Source organism: Syngnathus typhle, linkage group LG20 (genome assembly GCF_033458585.1).
Source record: "Syngnathus typhle isolate RoL2023-S1 ecotype Sweden linkage group LG20, RoL_Styp_1.0, whole genome shotgun sequence".
Taxonomy (NCBI): domain Eukaryota; kingdom Metazoa; phylum Chordata; class Actinopteri; order Syngnathiformes; family Syngnathidae; genus Syngnathus; species Syngnathus typhle.
In genome coordinates, this window is record NC_083757.1 from 7,066,248 (window position 1) to 7,085,163 (window position 18,916).

Genomic DNA, 18,916 nt, shown 5'->3' on the forward strand with positions numbered 1-18,916 from the left:
CGATTAAGTGCTGGGGAGTGTTACGGCCTCATAAAACTGCCCCCCCCCCCCTTTCCCGTCCCACGGATGTCAAGACACTGTGTTCGGCCTGCGGGCACGTGCAAATACCAGCGTGCTTCCCCACTGCCAATTAGGTCGCTCTCGTGCCTGATTTGAGTGCAACCCAATCATCCCATCATACAGATGTTAATATAATAATAATGATTATTATTATTATGAGGATTATTCTTATTACTGAGCCCAAAGTAGAGGGTAATGCGAGGTGTTTGTGAATAGATAGAAGGCAAAGGGTTTTGCACCCCTTGTTGTGTAACCTATGTGCCATTGAGAATGAGCCGCAATTTTATATATATATATATATACACACACACATATATATATACACAGATATATACATATACACACATAAAAAATGTATGTATGTGTATCACATAGTCTAATTTACCTCAGGAATTGGATGGTTTGATGTCCTCTGTGGTTAACGTTTATAATGTAAAATCCAAAAAGATACAATCAAGCGGACTTCTCTCTCTTTTTCGCTGTCCTTTGTGTACTTCTGATCGGGGGAGATCCTCTTGGTGTTCCCGCTCCTGCTGGAGAACAGTCCTCTGCTCCTCCTTGTGGTTGCTCTAAAGCAAGAATGGATGCTGAGGTTCTCCGCGCGCCGTCCACAAGAGCACGACTGTGACGTCACGGGCAGGAGACACTCACCAATCAGGAGGCGAGGATACAGGCGAGGGGTGGGGGCGAGTGTTTGTGGAGTAATTTCATTCAGAAAAATGCGGCATCGAGATGATGGCACGCCCACTGCGGTCCACCGCCATTGTGCTCGTTTCTGGTGAGTAATGTCCAGTCGCACGCACGCACGCACGCACGAACGCACGCACGCACAAGTATATAGCCTTAATAATGGAGACCCCTCGGCTCACCGCCCCCCGCCCCCCCCTTATTATCTGGGTGCTCTCCACGGTGCTGAAACGCAGTCTTGACTCACGGGGGCACTTCATTAGGTACCCCTTTTTTTTTATTTAGATGCAATTTTTTTATTCTCTCTTTTTACTTTCTTTTATGTGGTCTATTAAAAAGTAAACGCTGTCACTCTCAAGGCAAAATATTTGGATATTTGTATTTTGGAATTATGTAACATTTCCTTAGGTCACCTGTTTAGTATGTACAGCTGCTAACAAGTCACAAAAATATCCCCCGCAGAATACATTGTGCGGATTAAACAGTCTCATGCTTTATTGTATGATTTGTGCTTATTATTGTGCGTTCAAGGTCACCGAGCAGGTGTGAAAGAGGCTTCCCCTGCTTGATGGCAAGCGTGGGTGCAGCATCACCAATGAGCGGAGCTTCCGCGAGAAAGGGAATCGCGACCATATAAGGACACTTCCTGCCTGTGACGTCGTCGGCGCCTTTCTCTCCCAAATCACCTTCGCTTATACGTTTGCAAATCAGCACCTTGTGATTTGGTTTACACTTGGGATGTGATAGAGCTGCGGGGTGTTATGACACCGGAATCAAACACCTGAGTGTGCAAGTGTGAGATGCGGATGAGTCAAAGCAGCGACAGTGTTGACAAGTAACAACCACCCACCAAACCACCTGGAAGCACATGGTTGCAAGCATTAACATACAGTACATTTGAAAATTCATAGCTTCTACAGTCAAGAAATGTCCATTTATGATCGTATCAGCACTATTAGCAATATGATCAGTGATCTATTTCCGCTCCATCTATTCTAAAGTGTACATTATTTGTATTTGCACATGTGGTGTTCAGGTGACCTGAGGTGGGTCTTGTTATGGTTGCCTAGCGACCAAAGTTTGGATCACATTACAAAGACACACACACACACACTTTTAGTTCTCTTGCTGCCATCGTCACATCGCTCCTCAGGACTCAGCCTTCTGGCGGAATTGTTTATTGTTTGTATTCTTATTTATTTGGGGGGGAGTCATTATAGTTTGGTCCAGAATGCAGAATCTATCTGCGAAGATGTTCTTCTGCGCGTTGCTGCTGGCGGCGGCGGCTTCCTATGTGCATTCCCAAGCGGGTAACACTTGTTATTCTGACTTGATTGACCTCCTGTCAAGAAAAGGTCGGGATATCTTGATTGACAGCTCTTCTCCTTATTTTAAGATTGCAGTCAAGCTCAGTCATGTGACCTCTGCGTTGGTGACTCCATGCTCAACCTAACTGGCTGCGTCTGGAAGCTGTGTCCTGATGGTAAAACACGCGCACGCACATTGACAGTAATTCCAGCATGGCAGCTGCTGTAACGTGAGCTGCTGCTGTTTGTAGAGCCTAAATTATTTAGCATTCCACAACGCGCACATATTGAAGTCATTGTGACTCAGGTAACGACACCGGGGTGTGCGTGACGGACCAGGGTAACGTGGCCGACAGCTCCAGAAACTGCAGCTGGACCCGCGTGTCGGAGCTCTGCACCGGTACGCCGCCGCCACTAGATGGTGCCGAAAGATGCAAACCGCTGACGCGCTAATTTGTGTTTTTCCGTGCAGTGGTGGAGACGGTGGCCGAAGGAGGCGGTGACTCAGGTAAAAGGACTTGACGTCACTCTTGCGTCAAGGGGTCCTGACTTGCAATATTGCTGAGCGTGCGTTCCTCTCTCACTCAGACGCGGGTGGCAAAGCCCGGCCGCAGCTTTCCCCGGCCAGATTCAACTTGTCCAGCTTCATCGGCGGCGTGGTGCTGGTCCTCTGCTTGCAGGCCGGTGGCGTGCTCGCCATGCGCTTCCTCAAGTCCAAGGAGCAGAGCGACTACGACCCCATGTGAGGCGCCGCAACACCCACAGTGTCTTTGTGTGCTTCAATAAATTAGTAACATTTGTATTTAACTGATTTATATTTAAATAGACAAAATTAACACGAATATTATATTACAAAAAATATTTTTTATTCATCATTTGTAATCACTCAAAATAATAAATATGACAGTAATTTCGGTATAGGTTAATTAGTGACCTCTAGTGGCAATACAGGAACATTGCTGCTCCGGGCACATCAGTCCAATATGAACTAGTATTAAACTTACTTTGGACTGTCCAATTTTGCGTGAGCTTTTATGTTTTGTTGTGATTCCATCACAGGCGCAATGACAGGACATCACACTCATTGTTGATGGATAAAAGTATTTGGAGGCAACATTTTTAGTGTCCCAATACTTTTGTCCACATGCTGTCCAAGTTGCAGCCCAGTGTTGACGTCATCCCGGTGTGTGTGTGTGTCTGTGTCTGTGTGTATCTGTGTGTATGCGTGCGTGCAGAGAGCAACCTCAGTGAGGTGACCGAGCGGCGACGAAGGACGACGTGACTCACAGGATGGTGACGACAAGACACCGCATTTTTACGATTGGTCGCCGTGATCCCCCTCCCCTTCTACCCCTTCAAGTAGGACTGGAAGCACATCGCTTCCCTTCTACTCTTTTCATTTGTGTGTATTTTGCGTTGAATTGTGTTTAGTGCATTTTCACACTTTGATTGCCAGTTGATCTCTTCATTCTTAATGAATGTCCAATGTGGATCACCCCGATCGAGGCCTCCGAGCAGGCACTTTCCGGAACCCCTCACTCACTCCCAATTTGGCCCAGAACCAAAAAGGCTTGAATGGACCCTTACAAAACCTCAGTGACCATGGCCAGCATCCAATTTTGTTGACAAAAGAAGGGGGCGGGGTGAGTCGTTCTCATTCTGACCATTCCTTGGACAAATGTTGCCTTCGACTAAACAAAGTAGATCAATAATAGTTCAATAATAACTTTAATTCTACTGTAAGTGAGTATTTCCATGCATGAATTGCACCACACTGCTCCTAAGTGGCCGAGGTGTGCACAGCAGAAAATCAAGTCTTTTTCTTTTTTCTTTTTTTTTTTTTCTGGTTGTTCTTTGAAGTTTTGTTTAAAGTTGAGCTTTGGAAGTTGTTGTTCATGTTTATCTAACCTGATTTCAATATCAATCCCAAAATAACTGTGAGTGCTATTTGTTATGTATTCATTCATTTACATCGCACGCACACCTCCTCCCTCCCACAGACAGCAGAAGGCGTTCCCCGAGTTGACGCAACACGCACACACACTTGATACACACGCCCACACAATCCACCACACACGCGCTCAGCACAAGTTTGCGGCAAACTTTCTACGCATGGACCTCCGCGTTACTATCAATTAAAAGGTAAAGTTATACAATTTTGTGTGCGTGTTGTTTTTGTTTGTTTGTCACGCTGCTTTGCTGCCCGGCCCTTTAAAACTGGTGACAGGTGTTTAGTCTCACACGCACGGTCTGAGACGTCAAATAGTCTTCACATTGCGAGCATGCGGTGGGAGAATACGCAAACATGTTTGTGAAAGAGACGCAAAAATATGTGGCGAAATGGCCGTTTGTCATTCTTTTGTTTTGCGTCGCCTCAGCTCGAGCTGATGTTAGCGCAGTTCCGTTTGGATCAACTGCGCCGCCTGCACTGCGCATGCGCCAAGTCCCTCCTCGGCTGCCTGGAGGCAACGTGCACACGCACGCACGCACGCACGCAAATGGCTTAAACGAACGTGAGCAGGAAGTAGACAGGAATAACAAACCTAACTACATTGAAAAGTTGCTGAGTCATAAAAATTGTCATGTTTCTTGTCGCCGTGGTTCTGTGGGTGAGGAACAGTTGGCAGCTTCGAGTTGCTTCCAGACGAGATGTCAGTAGAAATTAAAGGTCACGACAGGCCAAGCGCCGAGTTACATGTGGACCGCAGGAGTTGCAAGACAAGCTGACAACAATACTGAGAGTTCAGGAGTTCCTGGTGAGACAGAGGCCAATAAACCTTGCCACGAGAGGACGTGCTCAATAGGCGGAGTTGCTCTGCAACTTGTTGTCACATGACGGAGTCTTTTTTTTTTTTGGACAGGCATGGAGGGGGACGTGGAGACCGACAATGGCCTGGGGTCTCTGGACCTGAGCCACCTAACGGAGGAAGAGCAGGACAGCATCTCGCAGGTGCTCCTGCGAGACTTGGATCTGCGACGTCAAGACGAAGGACGCGTGAGGTCAGAGGTGAACCGCAGCCTTTCTCACAACATTGGCCACGTAAGGGTCAATGCATTTGGACAGTAAGGTTCAAGTGAGGGAATAAGAGGAAGGAGTTTCACAGGACACACCCATGCATGGTTCACTTTTCACAAATTACCTTGCGAGATGATCAAACAAGAACGCCGCCGTCACGCGCGTGTTTGCTGTGTCAACAGGATGCTGGCGCAGAACAGAGCCGACCCGGCGTGGCTACACACGCAGTCCGGGGCGTGGTTCCGCGAGGCGTCCAGCAGGCGCCACCGGGGCCGCATGTCTGGCTCGGACCTGGTGCGTGCCACCATACGCCGCCGCACGCCAAAGGTCAACGGTTAGTCTGCGGCAGCCAAATATGTGTCTCAACAAACATTTACTATGGTGTGATGATGTGGTAAACAATTAGATTTTTATTTTTGGGCGGGGGGGGGCTCCATAGTAATGGAGTTGTCAAGGGCCGGTCTGTTCAATGGTGAGGCGGAGGAACCCTCAAGCAGTTCCTCTCAGGAGGCCGAGGCGCGATTGAAGGAGGTGGCGGAAGACATTCCAGCGTGAGTACAATAATCCCTCGTTTATTGCAGATAATTGGTTCTAAGACCAATTATAGGTGAAAAACCGCAAAGTAGTACCACCCTCTCGTTTTTAACATACATACATTTTTTGTGTATCAATAAATGTATATTAAACCATATAAGTGCATATGTTATCATGAGAACATTAAATAATATTTTCAAAAATTTAAATACTATATTAATAGTATAAATGACAGAAAAGAATGTATAGATACTACATATAAATATGATACGTGTGTGTTTCTGTAACATATGTAGATGTAGCTAAAGTATACATACTGTAAATGTTTTTAGAACTCTTGTCATTATAACTACTTTTTTATAACAAGGTACAAGTGTACATACTGTAAATACCGTTTTTTTCCATGTATAACAATTTTTTTATTTTTTATCCGGATATCATTACAGATGCGCTTTCTTCTCTGCTGTTCACTTCAAACACGCTCCATACGAACACAAATCCGAAACATTTCTTCGCTATTGAGTTTGCTAGCGCATGGGCAGTGATACTGACCGGCAGAATAACATCCGGTTGTTCCCAAAGATGATCTTTTTTCTGAAATAATTTTACGTTTACGGACTTAAGTAGGAGTCAAAATTTGGGTGCTTATTATACATGGTTACAGGCTTTTTTCCAGCATCGACATTTTTAGGGTGCGTATTATACATGGTGACGCATTATACATGGAAAAAAACGGTATGTTTTTAGAACTCTTATTAAAAAAAATTATAACATGGTACAATACTGTAAATATATTTTTAGAACTCTTATTTAGAACAACTTTTTTATAACAAGGTAGAATTGTACGTACTGCAATTGTGTGGGCACTCCCTGCCTTCTGCTGGCATCCGGGCAACTTTCGTGCCATAATTCCTCAATTTAGAATTTTTATTTTGAATTTTTGATTTTCTTGGGGAGGGATTCGCGATAAATGAACCGCGATGTAGCGAGGGATTACTGTATTTTTCCCCCAAGTCATCTGCTTGTTGATTTTTGACAACTTTTTTGTATGTTTTACAGGAGCCCATCTAGTTTTGTGTCTACACCAAGTAGGAACACAACGGCAACAAAGGTCTGTTAAGTCATCATTCCCAACTGTAATGGAGGAATTCTTCCGTATGTGACATTGCCAAGTTATATATAAGCAGCTTTTCAATGTCAGTTTTCCTCTATGGAGGCTCATAACCAAAAATTCAAATTTTCGATTGAAATGAATGCACCCCCCTCCCACTACGCCCCCCCCCCAAAAAAAGAATGTCTCGGCATATTGTGTGTTTGTGCTGTATGAATAAAGTTGTATTATGTGTTTTTTAGGAAGACTATCAGCGCTACAAAAGAGAGTCCCTGTCTCTCTGCAGCATCCCGAGGGACTCTGAACCTTTTTCTTTGCCCCAAAACAACTTTCATTCCAGCTTCACGGTGCGAAGAGAGCCACTTTATTTCCTTCTGGATGAGTCAGTTATACGTGACGCAGGATTTTTGTCCCGCGTGTGTCGTGCATAGTTAAGCGGCGGCATGATGAGTCTGTTTAGCTCGGGGGTCTTTGGCGTGGTGGAGGTCCGGGGCCGCATGCAGTTCTCGCTGGCCTATGACGGCCACAAGGGGGAGCTGCGCGTCAATGTGCACCGCTGCGAGGATATCTCGGCGGCGACCGACGAGAACCGCTCCGATCCGTGAGTGTTTCCAGGTGGTCAAGGCCAGTGTGGCCTTGATCAAATTTGTTTTATTAGCACGCCGCTCCACTTTTTGACTATGAAACATTAATATCTGACATTTATGCTGAGCCGCAAGCTAACTTGACCCGCTACTTTTCAGATACGTCAAGTGTTACTTGCTGCCCGACATGTCGAATCGCAGCAAGAGGAAGACGGCTGTAAAGAAGCGGACGCAGAACCCCGTCTTCGAGCAGACGCTCAAAGTGAGAACGCTGCAGTCTGGACATAACATTTGGCCAATGAGCTCCAACACGAGAGCTGCGAAACGCAAGGCCAACGCTACAATAGCAGATCCTTAATCATTTCTATCCTTATAGACTGAATTTTCATGCAACTGTACCTAATGTTGTGGCTGGTAAGTCTTTATCAAAATACAAATGGCAGAGAATTTGCCAATTGAATTGTTTTTTTTTTCTCAGTACAAAGTACGCCAAAATGAGCTGAATAGTCGCACCCTCAACCTATCCGTGTGGCACGCTGAGCCTTTGGCCAAGAATATTTTCCTGGGCGAGGTCGAGGTGGCGCTGGGCGTCTGGGACTGGACCAGCACGCAACGACTTTGGCAGGATCTGCAGCCACGGGTGAGCCACAAACACACACACATGAACATAATGGCCACTTAATTAGGAACATCAGCACAATTCACTGACCGCTTTATTGTTTCTCAAGTGGGGGGGGATGCTTTTTGCTGTTACATCATTTTGCTTCCTCGCTGGAGGAGCTCTTTGAATTCCAACTAAGCTTCTTTGTGTAATCTTGACGTGGCAGTTCTACTTGAGGCCGGATTGCATCAGCAGCCGCGGCACCCTCTTGTTCTCCATCAAGTTCATCCCGGAGGGATTTGAGGGTGAGCAAAGCAAACAAGCGCTTAAAGACCAATTTAGAATGGCGACATCTCCTTTCTGTGACTTTAGGTGGTCTCCCACTCACGGGTGAGCTTCACATTTGGCTTCAGGAGGCTCAGGGTCTGCTGTCTAAAAAAGGGGGCGCCATTGACTCCTTTGTGAAGAGGTTTGTCTCCTCATCCTCCCGTTGAATCCGATGATGTCAGGTGGCGAGCCGGCGAGGAGCGGATGGTGTCAGCTGTTTGCTCACCCCTACTTGACTGAATGTGCGCTTTTTTGGCCTCTCGCAAGTTACATCCTGCCCGACGCCGGCTGCCAGAGCGGCCAGAAGACCCAGGTGGTGAGGCGCTCCGTCAGCCCGTCCTACAATCACACTATGGTGTACGACGGCTTGCAGAGCAGCGACCTGGAGGAGGCCTGCGCCGAGCTGAGCGTGTGGCAGCGCGAGGGCTTCAAGCAACACGTAATTGGCGGCATTCGCCTCAGCTGCGGAACCGGTAAGACTCCGTCTGGCCCATTAAAAGTACGGTTTGAAAGTACATTCAAGGCACGGTTTCGTCGTGCAGGTCAGAGTTACGACCAGGCAGTCAGATGGATGGACTCCACGCAAGAAGAAGTCTCGGTGTGGACGTCCATGATCAAAAACCACAACCACTGGATCCAAGCCACCTTGCCCATCAGGACCAACTTGACGAGCCGTTTGTCCGAGTGACGGCATGTGCCGCACACGGACCCAAGACTCTGTACTTTTTCAATCATTCCTCCTCGGGTAGGTATTGTCAATGAGCTGCAGGATGAGAATAATTATGTCAGTTCCTGTTTGGTTCTCGAATTACAGCTGTGAGCGTGTCATTTCCTGATGTGATTCAATGTGAAACCCGTTGATCCTGCTTGCTCATCAACGCTTAGACAAATGCACATAGTCAAGTCAAGTCAAGTTTATTTGTATAGCCCTAAATCACAAGCAGTCTCAAAGGGCTTCACATAGTCATGCGCAAAAGCTCAACACTTTTGTATCATGTAGATTTTTTGAGGCTCAAAATGTCCGCAACACATAACACACGTCTCATGACATCATCAAAGCTTTGGTCAAGAGAACGATGGCGAGACGCTACCGCTCTTCAGTAAAACTCTGCCTTCTAATCCACTCAACTTGTTAATAAACGACATGTTGTCAACAGAATGTGGTCCATTTTTTTATTCACTCTATGGAGCATACTCCCAACACTGCCCGTCCTGCTTCATTCCCTCGGCAGCGAGACCTCTCGGTTGCCAGGTGGGCGGACATGCTCCCGCGCTAGTCAGGTAGAAAGCGATGACGTTAGCCAGACAAGTAAAGCGCAAAATTCCATTTAAAACACACCCAACTACATTTCCTTTGGGTTTGGTTGTTTCTTATCTGCTAGCTGCTTGCTAAGGGGACTCCACGTCAACTTCCGACCCCAGGTTGCCTGTTCAGAGGCCAACATTAGGGGACCAACATGTCCAGAAGGCTGATCCAAAACCTCGCCAAGGTCATCTCTAAACAAGTGGACCACTGTGAGTTGCTTTGCTGACAAAAGAATGTGGCCATTGTGGATTGTGTTGCAATTCCAGATTGTTGGCAAGATGGAAAAGGTTCCACTCGAATGTTTACAAACTCCAAATGAACGTCTCTTGTCTTGTCAGTCAATCCAACGGAGGTCGAGTCCCTTATTCGTGAGTATTACGCCATTCTCGCGCAGACCACCACCACAGGCAAGACGACCATGGACGAAAGGAAGTTCAGAAGCATACTGGCCAATGAGTTTGGTCTCACCAGCAACACCATCATGGAAAGAGGTAATGCTTATGACACAGATGTCGTTTGTTTATTTGGGGGAGGGGCTTGGATCAGAGCTGATGTGCTTTCTAGTTTTCAGGACGTTTGACAGGGACAACGACAACATTGTCAGCTCCAAAGAGTGGGTGGAGGGCCTGTGCGTGTTCCTTCGTGGCACCTTGGATGAAAAAATCAAATGTAAAAGAAATAAAAACGCAAAGTGACCTTCAACTCATCCAGCTAAACTGCCTTCCCTCCCCCGACCAGACTGCTTTCGCGTGTACGACCTGAGCGGAGACGAGTACATTGCCAGGGAGGAGATCCTTCTTTTGGTGAGGAACTGCCTGCGGCTGCATGGCGAAGATGACCCTTACGACAGCATCAAAGACCTGGTGGAGATCACCCTCAAGAGGATGGTGAGACCTCGAACACTGCACGCCGCACGCTCCATTCTACTTAACATAACTCTTCCATTGACAGGACCACGACAATGACGACAGATTGTCTTTTGAAGACTACAAAAAGTCAGTGAAAGAGCTGAACATCGTGCTCGAGGCTTTCGGGAAGTGCCTCCCCAATGCCACGGTAACAGCTAGAAAATGAGGATATACATTGGTGGCACACTAAGTGAATCATTGATTCATCTTTAATCTGTTTCGACAGATGATTGAGATGTTTGAGCAGCGCATCTTCAGTAAAAAAAAGCACTACAGAAGTCCATAAGCTTTCAACTATTTTGAAATGTTCTTCATTGTTTTCTAATGTTTAAATAAAAAGGTCATTTTAATGTTATTTTTCAATACATATCCATGTGTGCCTGCTGTGAATCAGACAACTCAATTTTTTATCTTCTCCATCAGGAAAACAAGAACAATATTGGTAAATTCTCCATTTTGGTATTTACAGATAGTTTTCCCTTCACGTGCCTTAAAAACAGACCAGAACTATTTTATAAGATTACCGTTTTTTTCCGTGTATAGTGCGCCCCCATGTATAGTACGCACCCCTAACAATGGCATGCTGATGCTGGAAAAAAGCTTGTACCCATGTATAATACGCACCCAATTTTTATGAATTTTTTTTTAAAAAATTTTTAATTTTTTTTTTTTTTTTTTTTTTTTTTTAAGTCCCAAAGATCGTCACACACGCAGGGAGGCAATGGGTCCCATTTTTAAAGTCTTTGGTATGGTCTTAACTAGGCTGGATGTCATTTTTTTTGTTGGCGTTGATTTCTCCGACTGCCCCTAAACGCACCACCGCGCTCCGTGCGCAGGGGAAGAGGCGGCTCTGTATGGGAGAGACGTTGAAGAGGAATAAAAACAACCTTGGAAACCAAAACTTGCCCCTCGTCGTGACTCGGAGCCGCAACAAATGTTTCGGATTTGTGTAGGGTACATTGTGACAGACGGCAAACTCGCAGGTGATCGAGCGAGCGTCTGATACAAGAGCATTGCGGTCGTATGGAGCGTGTTTGAAATGAACAGCAGAGACGAAAGGAACAAGGCAAAGTGTTGTGAAATAAAATATTTCCTGTAATACGCATTTTGTTATTTGCTGATTGAAACTGCTAATTAAACTGTGAATTGAAACTAATAGGTGGAGAACTGAACTCTCGCTCTTTATATAGCTGACGTGTCTTGCGCAACCGTTCTGCGCATCTGTAATGGCGGCCTCCGTATGACGTCCGGTCCGCGATGGAGATTAAAAAACAAACAATATTTGACAATAACACACCATCGAGGATTGCACCATCGCATCAAACGATGTGTCGTCAATTATGAATTTTACTAAGTGTGTTGGGCAGGATGGCTGAATGCGATGCGTGATTGACAACAAACAAGAAGAAAGGTGAGTTTTATTTCGGGGGAGATTTGTCATGTCTCGTCCCCAGTTTTGCTATGTGTCTAGGTTGCCATAGTTTCTGTTCGTGTCACCCCGCTCTTCCTGTGTCACCTCAATCGATGTAACGTGTTTTGTATTTAAGTCCTGTCTGCCCCTCGCTCACCGTTGGATCATTGCATGTGTTACTGTCATTCTGTTCCTGTCTTTGGTAATGTCACCCTGTCTTTTTGTTCCATGACTTTGTCGGTCAGTCCTGTTGTTGGTTTTGTTGTACCATGACTTTATTTAAAAAAAAAAAAAAAAAAAAAAAATTGAAAAAATTTTTTTTTTAATTTTTTTTTCTTTGTACCCATGTATAATACGCACCCCAGATTTTAGGACAATAAATTAGTAAAATATTGCGCACTATACACGGAAAAAAACGGTACTTTATTATTACTATTTCTTTGATGAAAATTCACAAAAGGTGCCGTTATAGTGTTCACTCAAGCAGCCTCAGCGCGACTGTTTTTGTTGGCTTTTACAGCCACGATTCGATTCCAGAACCCACATGCAATGGTTTGAACTTCAAATTAAAACTCGTTCCTTTTCGGAAGTGGTAGGGCGTCTGAAGTTTTATTTTGAAAAATAAAACCCACATCCGTTTTTTACTTTAAAACCAATCGCTGTCAGAGCGCATCGATGGGCGTTCCTCGCGTGTTGATTACCTATGTAGGCCAGGCGTCGCGTTTGTATGTTGTCAAAGTTAATGTGTGAGGCCGCAACATGTTTAGCGGCATCCACCCGGTGACGGTTGTGTTTATCAACGCTAAAAACTGCTTCCTCCATGTACCCGCTAGGTTAATTTCCCATCTGTCACTGAACGAGGTAAGCTAGCGACAGTTAGCCGCGTTTGTGGACTTTGGAATGTGAGTGAATGAATTTTTGAATTTCTTTAAATTTGAAGTTTTTGTGAGTCATTTGAGAAACGGGTCTATGACACGTTTTTAGAAATTCTAACACGTCAAACACAAATGAAGAAAAAGTTTAGATATGATTCGAAGAAAAAAGACACATTAACCAACACTAATTGGTCCATGTTATTATTATTGTCTACTGCTTCCTGTCCTCCACCATGACGTCAGTGACTTTTGTCTTAGAACCAGGCCTTGGAGTTTTCCAGCAGCCATGACACCCCTCCGGCCTTCCTCAGCTGGACTGTGAGCCACAGCTCCTGCGGCTTGGACGGCCACCGCGTGGAGCTGTGCAGACACCTGGCAGAGAAGCTGGGCCTGCAGGACGGACAGGAGGTAAAAGTCCGTCTATTGTTGTTCCACCGCGCCTGGTTTACTCGCTGGTTGTGTTCCTCAGGGGTTCTTGAGGGCCTGTCAGCAGGTGTCGTCGGTGCATCGAGTGTTTGCGGAGCCGCTCTCGGCTGACGACTGGGAGATCTTGGTAGGTTCTCGCCTGACTTGAGAGAGACAAAAATAATTGCATGTGTCCTTCATATGTCCTGACATTTCCAGGAGCTCCATAGTGGCGCACTGGAGCAGAAGCTTTTGGATCAAATTCGAGTGGTGTTCCCAGGTGCTGTTTTTCCCGTATGGGTAGATGGCTACACAGTCATTTACATCCAAATAGGTATAATATGCGATACTGTGCATTTTGCATGTTGGACCTTCGATGTCTTCCTGTGAGTATGTTTTCAAGCTTAGCCCCTTTTCTTGCAGCATCCCTGTCGCCTTCGGTTCCTTATGGTCGCCTGGAGACCTTCACGGAACTCGCGGTGACGCCCAAGGAGCACGCCGGACGCCCTGAAGGGCCTCCCCGCTTCCACTCGACACCACCGCCTACACCTGCAGCCCCCCCTCAGCAATGTGGCGGCGTAACGGACTGGAAAAGTCTGTTTAGCTACGTGACAAATGGCGCGGTTGCCCCGCTTAAAGAGCTCCCATCAGCACCAGACGTCCCCGCCTTGCTTGCCGACGCCCTCTACAGAGTATGCGGCGCACCGCCTCCGTCTTTGGCCGCCGCCGGCCACGTGGCACCCGGCGTGCTTCACGTCTTCCCGTTGAGCCATGTGTCGGATTTCCACATCGCCGAAGCTCGGCCGGAGCTGACGTACGGGCTGCTGTCCAAAGTGCTTTCGCCCACGGAACGAGCTAACTTAGAGAAGAAGAAGAGCTCAGAGGAGGCAAAAGGACGGGAGGCCACGGTTGTGCGCTTGGTGTGCCACGGGAGCGATATGCAAAGACGACGCACGGAGGGAGACATCCACACCGGTCGAGTCTGGGTAAGACGGAAAAAATGCGATTGCACTCATCCAAGCTTTTCTCTGCTTTGACTCGATGATCTTTCTTTGCGCCACAGATTCCTCCAGCCTTGTCTGTCAGGCTCAACATCCTCCCACATTCAGCCGTGAGAATAAAGCCGGTCAAGTCCACCGTCAAAGTGGCGACCTTCATTCAACTTCAGCCTCTAACAGCATTGGTGCGTTTCAAACTGATGTCTGGTTCTTCATGTCATTCTTGATGCATTTTCCCAAAATGTCTTCCTCCTCAGATGGAGGCGGAGGAGTCTGAGGAGGAGGCCGTCCAGACGGCCTTCCTTGATTGGCTGCACAGCCAGTCTCACCAACCTTTGGCCTGCTTGACGCCACGAGTCGGCTCCGTCCTCATACACGCCACAGACGGTGATTCACATCCGAGTGTCTTTGATAACCGCCCGCTTACATGTCATTTTTTTGGGTCGTTTCAGTTCCAAGGCACCTGACCACGTGGGTCTTTTCCTTCCAGACAAGTTGGAGTTTGCTGTGACGGTGCTAAAACCAGAAGCTGAGAGCGAAGCGCCCGACCAGCTGTTTCTGCTCTCACCTTCTGTCTTACAGAAGAACCACATCAAGGTTGACTCCATGTTTTGTTACACACGGATTAATTCCAAGTTCATCTCACGCATCGCGTCTCACATCCAGGTAGTCCGGGAACCAGCATCCGCACCCGCTGCTCAAGCGGACCCGCCAAAACAAGATCTGCCCTCTTTAGATTGTCTCGGGTGAGCAGGACAGAGCCTCAGCCCGTATTTTCCAACTCTTGCGTTCAAAACATAATTGTCCACGTCTCTCGTCTTCAGCGGTGTGGACGAGCTAAGCCGACGAGGTTTTGAGTTCATCTCATTTAGTCTGCTGGCGACTCCGTTGGCCAGAGAGCTGCTGGGAGTCATTGGACGAGGACTCAAAGGTGGAGCGCTGCTCATCACCGGCGCGCAGGTGAGATGACGTCATGTGGTCGTAAAAAAGAAAGCATCCGAGAGACATGAAATTGAACTCGTTCAATAGTAGCTGGGTGTCTCTCCGTAGGGCAGTGGAAAGAGCACCCTGTCCCGCGCCCTCTGCAGAAAAGCCGCAGACGAGCTGGACGCGCACGTGGAAGTTTTGGATTGCAAAAAGTTACAAGGTAGCCCGTCCGTTAGGACATCACAGGACTACTTTTTTAATTTTACATTTGGGTCACGACTTTGTTTTCCTAGGCAAAAGGGTGGAGAGCATCCGCCAGACGCTGCGAGACGTTTTCACGCGGGCAGAATGGAAGCAGCCCTCCGTGGTCCTCCTGGACGACTTGGACCACATTAGCCGGGCGCCGACCACGCCTGAACACGCGCACGGCCCAGAGGCGCTGCTGCACCTGCACGTGGCGCAAAGTATTCTTTCTTCTTGCTGTCGGACGGAACCACGCGCCGTTGTATGATTTGGTGTTGCGGTCGTCGTAGGCTTGTTGGACCTTGTCAACGAGATGATGGAGGAGGACACGCTGATGTGCTTGATAGCGACCAGTGAGAGCAAACGCTCTTTACACGGCACGCTCACGCAAGTGCAAGGAACGCACTTCTTCCAGGCCTTCGTTCACATCCAACCGCCCGACAAGGTCCACAGATGACTGATTTGTATATTGGCACACACTATGTCAGAAAAAAAAAGTCCAATCTGTTATGTTTGTGTGAATGTGTAGACCCAGAGAGCAGACATCCTCTTTCATGCCATCCAAACGAGGTGCGGCCCGTCCCAGCCGGATTCTGAGTATGTGGACTTGGCCGCTGTTGCCAAGGAGACAGAGGGCTACCTGCCTCAAGATCTCCAGCTGTTGTTAGAGCGAGCCATCCACACTAACGCGGCACGTCAACAACAAAATGACAGCTTCGGTAACTTAGAAGGTGTTAGAGGCTCGCTCGGATCCCGCCGACTTGAGTCATTTGAGCTCGTGCTGTTTTTTTTTGCAGATGAGCCTCTGTCGCGTCAGGACTTTGCAAAGGCATTTGATGACTTCATCCCACCGTCCAGGTGGGGGGCAGACCTCCATAGTCCCAGCGGAGGGGGGCTGGAGACGGTGGGGGGACTGACGCAAGTGCGGCAGCAGTTGATGGACACCATTTTGCTCCCTGCCAAGGTCATCCAAAGGACACACAAGTGGCTATTTTGAGGGGCGCTCATAGCTGCGTTGCCTTTCAGTATCCCGTCCTGTTCTCCAAGCTTCCCATCCGCCATCGCTCAGGAATCCTGTTGTATGGCGCGCCCGGCACAGGAAAGACGCTGCTGGCCCATGCCGTCGCCAAAGACAGCGGCATGAACTTCATCAGCATCAAAGTACGTGTGAGCAGACAAACCAAAGAAAAGTTTGAAGCCACTGCATCATCACATGGTTTGAACATTGAATTCATTTTTTGTTGGTGTATTTGTGTTTGTCTGGTCCTTTGTGCGTCTTTGTGTGTTATCGTGCGTTACCGTCGCTTGGTGTTGCTGCGTCTTTATTTGTATGTTCATTCACTTATGCCATTTTGTGCGTGTGTGTTTCAGGGTCCAGAGCTTCTGAGTAAATACATCGGCGGAAGCGAGCAGGCGGTGCGAGACGTTTTCCAAAGGTGACGAGCGCTCGTCGTTCCTCTCATTCCACCATTTTGTGTTGTTACAACTGTACCTCCTTTAAGTTGGTTGTTGTAAGCAAAAATATTGAGGAAACTGTAAATCATAATTTCCGCTCTATGACTGGACTCTTCTTTTTTGTAATCACTGCTTTTCTCGGAACAGGGCTGAGGCGGCCAAGCCTTGCGTGGTCTTCTTTGACGAGTTTGATTCGTTGGCACCCAAGAGGGGTCACGACAGCACCGGTGTGACCGATCGTGTCGTCAACCAGCTGCTCACTCTACTGGATGGCGCTGAGGGCTTGCAAGGTGTGTATGTGGGAGTGATGAAACCCAAACTAGTTGCGTGTGCCAGAGTGGATTCTCCTCATGACACCATGTTTGTCTTTCAGGTGTTTACGTGCTGGCTGCCACCAGTCGTCCGGACCTCATCGACCAGGCTCTGCTACGTCCAGGCCGACTGGACAAGTCGCTCTACTGCCCTCCCCCTGGCGAGGTCCGATGATGTCACAGGAAGTTTCCAGGCCATCTCAACAACCTTGTCGTCCGGCAGGAGGACCGCTTGGCCATCCTGAAGATTCTGAGCGCTGGTGTCCCCTTGGCCCCCGACGTGGACCTGGAGGAGCTGGCGGCGCGGACCCACGGCTTTACCGGCGCCGACCTGAAAGCACTGCTCTACAACGCCCAGCTGGAAGCGCTAAACGCCGGCCCAGAGACCTCGTGCGACATGAGCCTGTCCTCCATGATGTTCCCCAACAACAGCAGTGGTTCTGACGATCTGGCGGACGACGGGGAGGGAGACAGCTACGTGAGCCTGGAGCCTACCGACCTTCTGGTGTTGGACAAAAGTCACCACCAAAATGGCGGCGACACCTGGAGGCTCTACTTCGGAAGCTCCTTTGAGTCTGTCGAAGACAGTGTATGTAGGATATGGATGTCCGATGGTGCTCATTTGCAAGAGGCTAAAAAGTGAATTTTTTTCTTCCCCCCAGCGTGTCTCCGAACATGACTCGGACACTCCGACCCCCGAATGCAGTTTCTCCCTGCCTCCCCTTGCCATGGCTTCCCTCCAGAGCGGCTTCCGGGAGCTCAGCAACGAGGAGCTGCAGCGTCTCCAGCGGGAGGTGGCCTGCATCAAGCTCAACCACCGCCGAGCCAATGTGAGCAAGCCGTCCACGACATGCGTTGCATTCGCTTGGGCTCTAAAAAATCCGTCTTTAGGGGGAGTGTGTGCGTACCCACTCCAGTTTAAGCCAGCCGGGCTTCCTGCTGCGTCGCTGCCACTCGCTTGCTGCTCTGGACACCACCAGGCCGTCGCTTGGCAAGGACGACTGGAGCCGATACACGACACTGTGGGTGGTGCACAACTTGCCGCGTGATATGCACAACAAAATACAGTGTCCTCTTACGTTTGCAGGTACGAGGCGTTTTCGGGAGGCAGGACTGCTACGCAAACATTCCAACCCGGACAACGAATCACGTTAGCGTGACCACGCACCGAAACAGGCAGTTGTTGCTTATTATCTTTTCTTCTTTCTTTTTTTTTTTTTTCTTTTCTTGTTGCCGTTTCAACTGCACTCTTCTCGTACAATGTTTTGCCCAAATTGTTTGTATTTGGAGATTCTAAAATAAAGTTAAAAAAATCCAAGGAGGCTATTTGACCATAGCATATTTACCACTCCCACAAAAATAATATTTACTATACATCAGCACATACGAGTAAATTAAGAAAGTTGTGACGTTAATCCAACCCACATTTTCGCGTGTATCGAATTTAATCTCGCTTCATGTGCGCATATCTGCAAAGTGCTTGGAGGCACCTTACATTGAAGGAAATCTTGAGGCAAACACTGAAGCTACATTTGGAAGCTAATGTTGAAACTAACATTGTTGCTAACGTGGGAAACGAACATTTGTCTTCCTCGGTTCCTTGCAAAGCTTGTACAGGGGGTCCACGGCTTACGACTTACTCGAGTTCGTGTTTATGACACACGTCTCATATATTATTTTTTTATACTGTTTATATTATTTTTTCGTATTCCATCTCATACATTTAAGCCTTTTTTCGCCCTAAAAGGTTTTGTATCATAAGCGTTGGAAAGGCATCCTAAGATTCGTAACGCACGCGGGAACTAGTTGATGCACGAAGCGGAAGAATAAGAATAACATAATAAAAGAAA

The 18,916-nt window shown here is 47.7% G+C and overlaps 4 protein-coding genes across 8 annotated transcripts; all 4 read left to right on the forward strand.

The window, feature by feature from the left end:
• Positions 1-1,824: 1,824 nt before the first annotated feature.
• Positions 1,825-3,892, forward strand: cd164l2 (CD164 sialomucin-like 2). Its single transcript, XM_061267280.1, has 6 exons — positions 1,825-2,057; positions 2,144-2,230; positions 2,362-2,454; positions 2,527-2,562; positions 2,643-2,796; positions 3,290-3,892. The coding sequence occupies exons 1-6, from the start codon at positions 1,979-1,981 to the stop codon at positions 3,303-3,305; spliced, it is 465 nt and encodes a 154-aa protein (XP_061123264.1). The 5' UTR covers positions 1,825-1,978; the 3' UTR covers positions 3,306-3,892.
• A 170-nt stretch (positions 3,893-4,062) lies between these two features.
• sytl1 (synaptotagmin-like 1) lies at positions 4,063-9,386 on the forward strand. 3 transcript variants are annotated; one of them, XM_061267253.1, is made up of 13 exons: positions 4,063-4,196; positions 4,916-5,054; positions 5,253-5,404; positions 5,510-5,621; positions 6,664-6,715; positions 6,958-7,062; positions 7,147-7,316; positions 7,459-7,561; positions 7,778-7,939; positions 8,127-8,205; positions 8,273-8,369; positions 8,495-8,700; positions 8,770-9,386. In XM_061267253.1, exons 2-13 carry the CDS (start codon positions 4,918-4,920, stop codon positions 8,913-8,915), a joined length of 1,521 nt encoding a protein of 506 aa, XP_061123237.1. In that variant the 5' UTR covers positions 4,063-4,196; positions 4,916-4,917; the 3' UTR covers positions 8,916-9,386. The 3 variants fall into 3 exon arrangements, with proteins under 3 accessions (XP_061123237.1, XP_061123236.1, XP_061123238.1); XM_061267252.1 differs by lacking the exon at positions 4,063-4,196 and adding an exon at positions 4,589-4,810; XM_061267254.1 differs by lacking the exon at positions 4,063-4,196 and having other exon boundaries at positions 4,921-5,061.
• LOC133144509 (calaxin-like) lies at positions 9,384-10,796 on the forward strand. Of its 3 annotated transcripts, XM_061267268.1 has the most exons (7): positions 9,384-9,508; positions 9,610-9,742; positions 9,872-10,024; positions 10,098-10,202; positions 10,272-10,420; positions 10,485-10,589; positions 10,668-10,796. In XM_061267268.1, the coding sequence occupies exons 2-7, from the start codon at positions 9,685-9,687 to the stop codon at positions 10,725-10,727; spliced, it is 630 nt and encodes a 209-aa protein (XP_061123252.1). In that variant the 5' UTR covers positions 9,384-9,508; positions 9,610-9,684; the 3' UTR covers positions 10,728-10,796. The 3 variants fall into 3 exon arrangements, with proteins under 3 accessions (XP_061123252.1, XP_061123251.1, XP_061123250.1); XM_061267267.1 differs by having other exon boundaries at positions 9,451-9,742; XM_061267266.1 differs by lacking the exons at positions 9,384-9,508; positions 9,610-9,742 and having other exon boundaries at positions 9,781-10,202.
• Positions 10,797-12,495: 1,699 nt separating this feature from the next.
• pex1 (peroxisomal biogenesis factor 1) lies at positions 12,496-18,384 on the forward strand. The gene is made up of 23 exons (XM_061267199.1): positions 12,496-12,713; positions 12,986-13,135; positions 13,197-13,280; positions 13,352-13,466; positions 13,556-14,118; positions 14,196-14,315; positions 14,388-14,517; positions 14,621-14,727; positions 14,797-14,876; positions 14,955-15,090; positions 15,181-15,277; positions 15,351-15,521; positions 15,591-15,745; positions 15,830-16,019; positions 16,098-16,264; positions 16,327-16,461; positions 16,672-16,736; positions 16,903-17,045; positions 17,129-17,232; positions 17,290-17,655; positions 17,729-17,896; positions 17,958-18,088; positions 18,154-18,384. Exons 1-23 carry the CDS (start codon positions 12,612-12,614, stop codon positions 18,224-18,226), a joined length of 3,552 nt encoding a protein of 1,183 aa, XP_061123183.1. The 5' UTR covers positions 12,496-12,611; the 3' UTR covers positions 18,227-18,384.
• The last annotated feature ends 532 nt before the right edge of the window (positions 18,385-18,916 follow it).

Coding starts and splice junctions, on each gene's coding strand:
- cd164l2 (XM_061267280.1), top strand. CDS start 1,979: ATGCAGAATCTATCTGCGAAGATGTTCTTCTGCGCGTTGCTGCTGGCG. Junction 2,231..2,361: donor CTGGAAGCTGTGTCCTGATG/GTAAAACACGCG, acceptor ATTGTGACTCAG/GTAACGACACCGGGGTGTGC. Junction 2,563..2,642: donor CGAAGGAGGCGGTGACTCAG/GTAAAAGGACTT, acceptor TCTCTCACTCAG/ACGCGGGTGGCAAAGCCCGG.
- sytl1 (XM_061267252.1), top strand. CDS start 4,750: ATGTGGACCGCAGGAGTTGCAAGACAAGCTGACAACAATACTGAGAGT. Junction 7,317..7,458: donor GACGAGAACCGCTCCGATCC/GTGAGTGTTTCC, acceptor GCTACTTTTCAG/ATACGTCAAGTGTTACTTGC. Junction 8,370..8,494: donor ATTGACTCCTTTGTGAAGAG/GTTTGTCTCCTC, acceptor GCCTCTCGCAAG/TTACATCCTGCCCGACGCCG.
- LOC133144509 (XM_061267266.1), top strand. CDS start 9,812: ATGGAAAAGGTTCCACTCGAATGTTTACAAACTCCAAATGAACGTCTC. Junction 10,203..10,271: donor CTTGGATGAAAAAATCAAAT/GTAAAAGAAATA, acceptor TCCCCCGACCAG/ACTGCTTTCGCGTGTACGAC. Junction 10,421..10,484: donor AGATCACCCTCAAGAGGATG/GTGAGACCTCGA, acceptor TTCCATTGACAG/GACCACGACAATGACGACAG.
- pex1 (XM_061267199.1), top strand. CDS start 12,612: ATGTTTAGCGGCATCCACCCGGTGACGGTTGTGTTTATCAACGCTAAA. Junction 14,728..14,796: donor TACAGAAGAACCACATCAAG/GTTGACTCCATG, acceptor TCTCACATCCAG/GTAGTCCGGGAACCAGCATC. Junction 15,091..15,180: donor TGCTCATCACCGGCGCGCAG/GTGAGATGACGT, acceptor GTCTCTCCGTAG/GGCAGTGGAAAGAGCACCCT.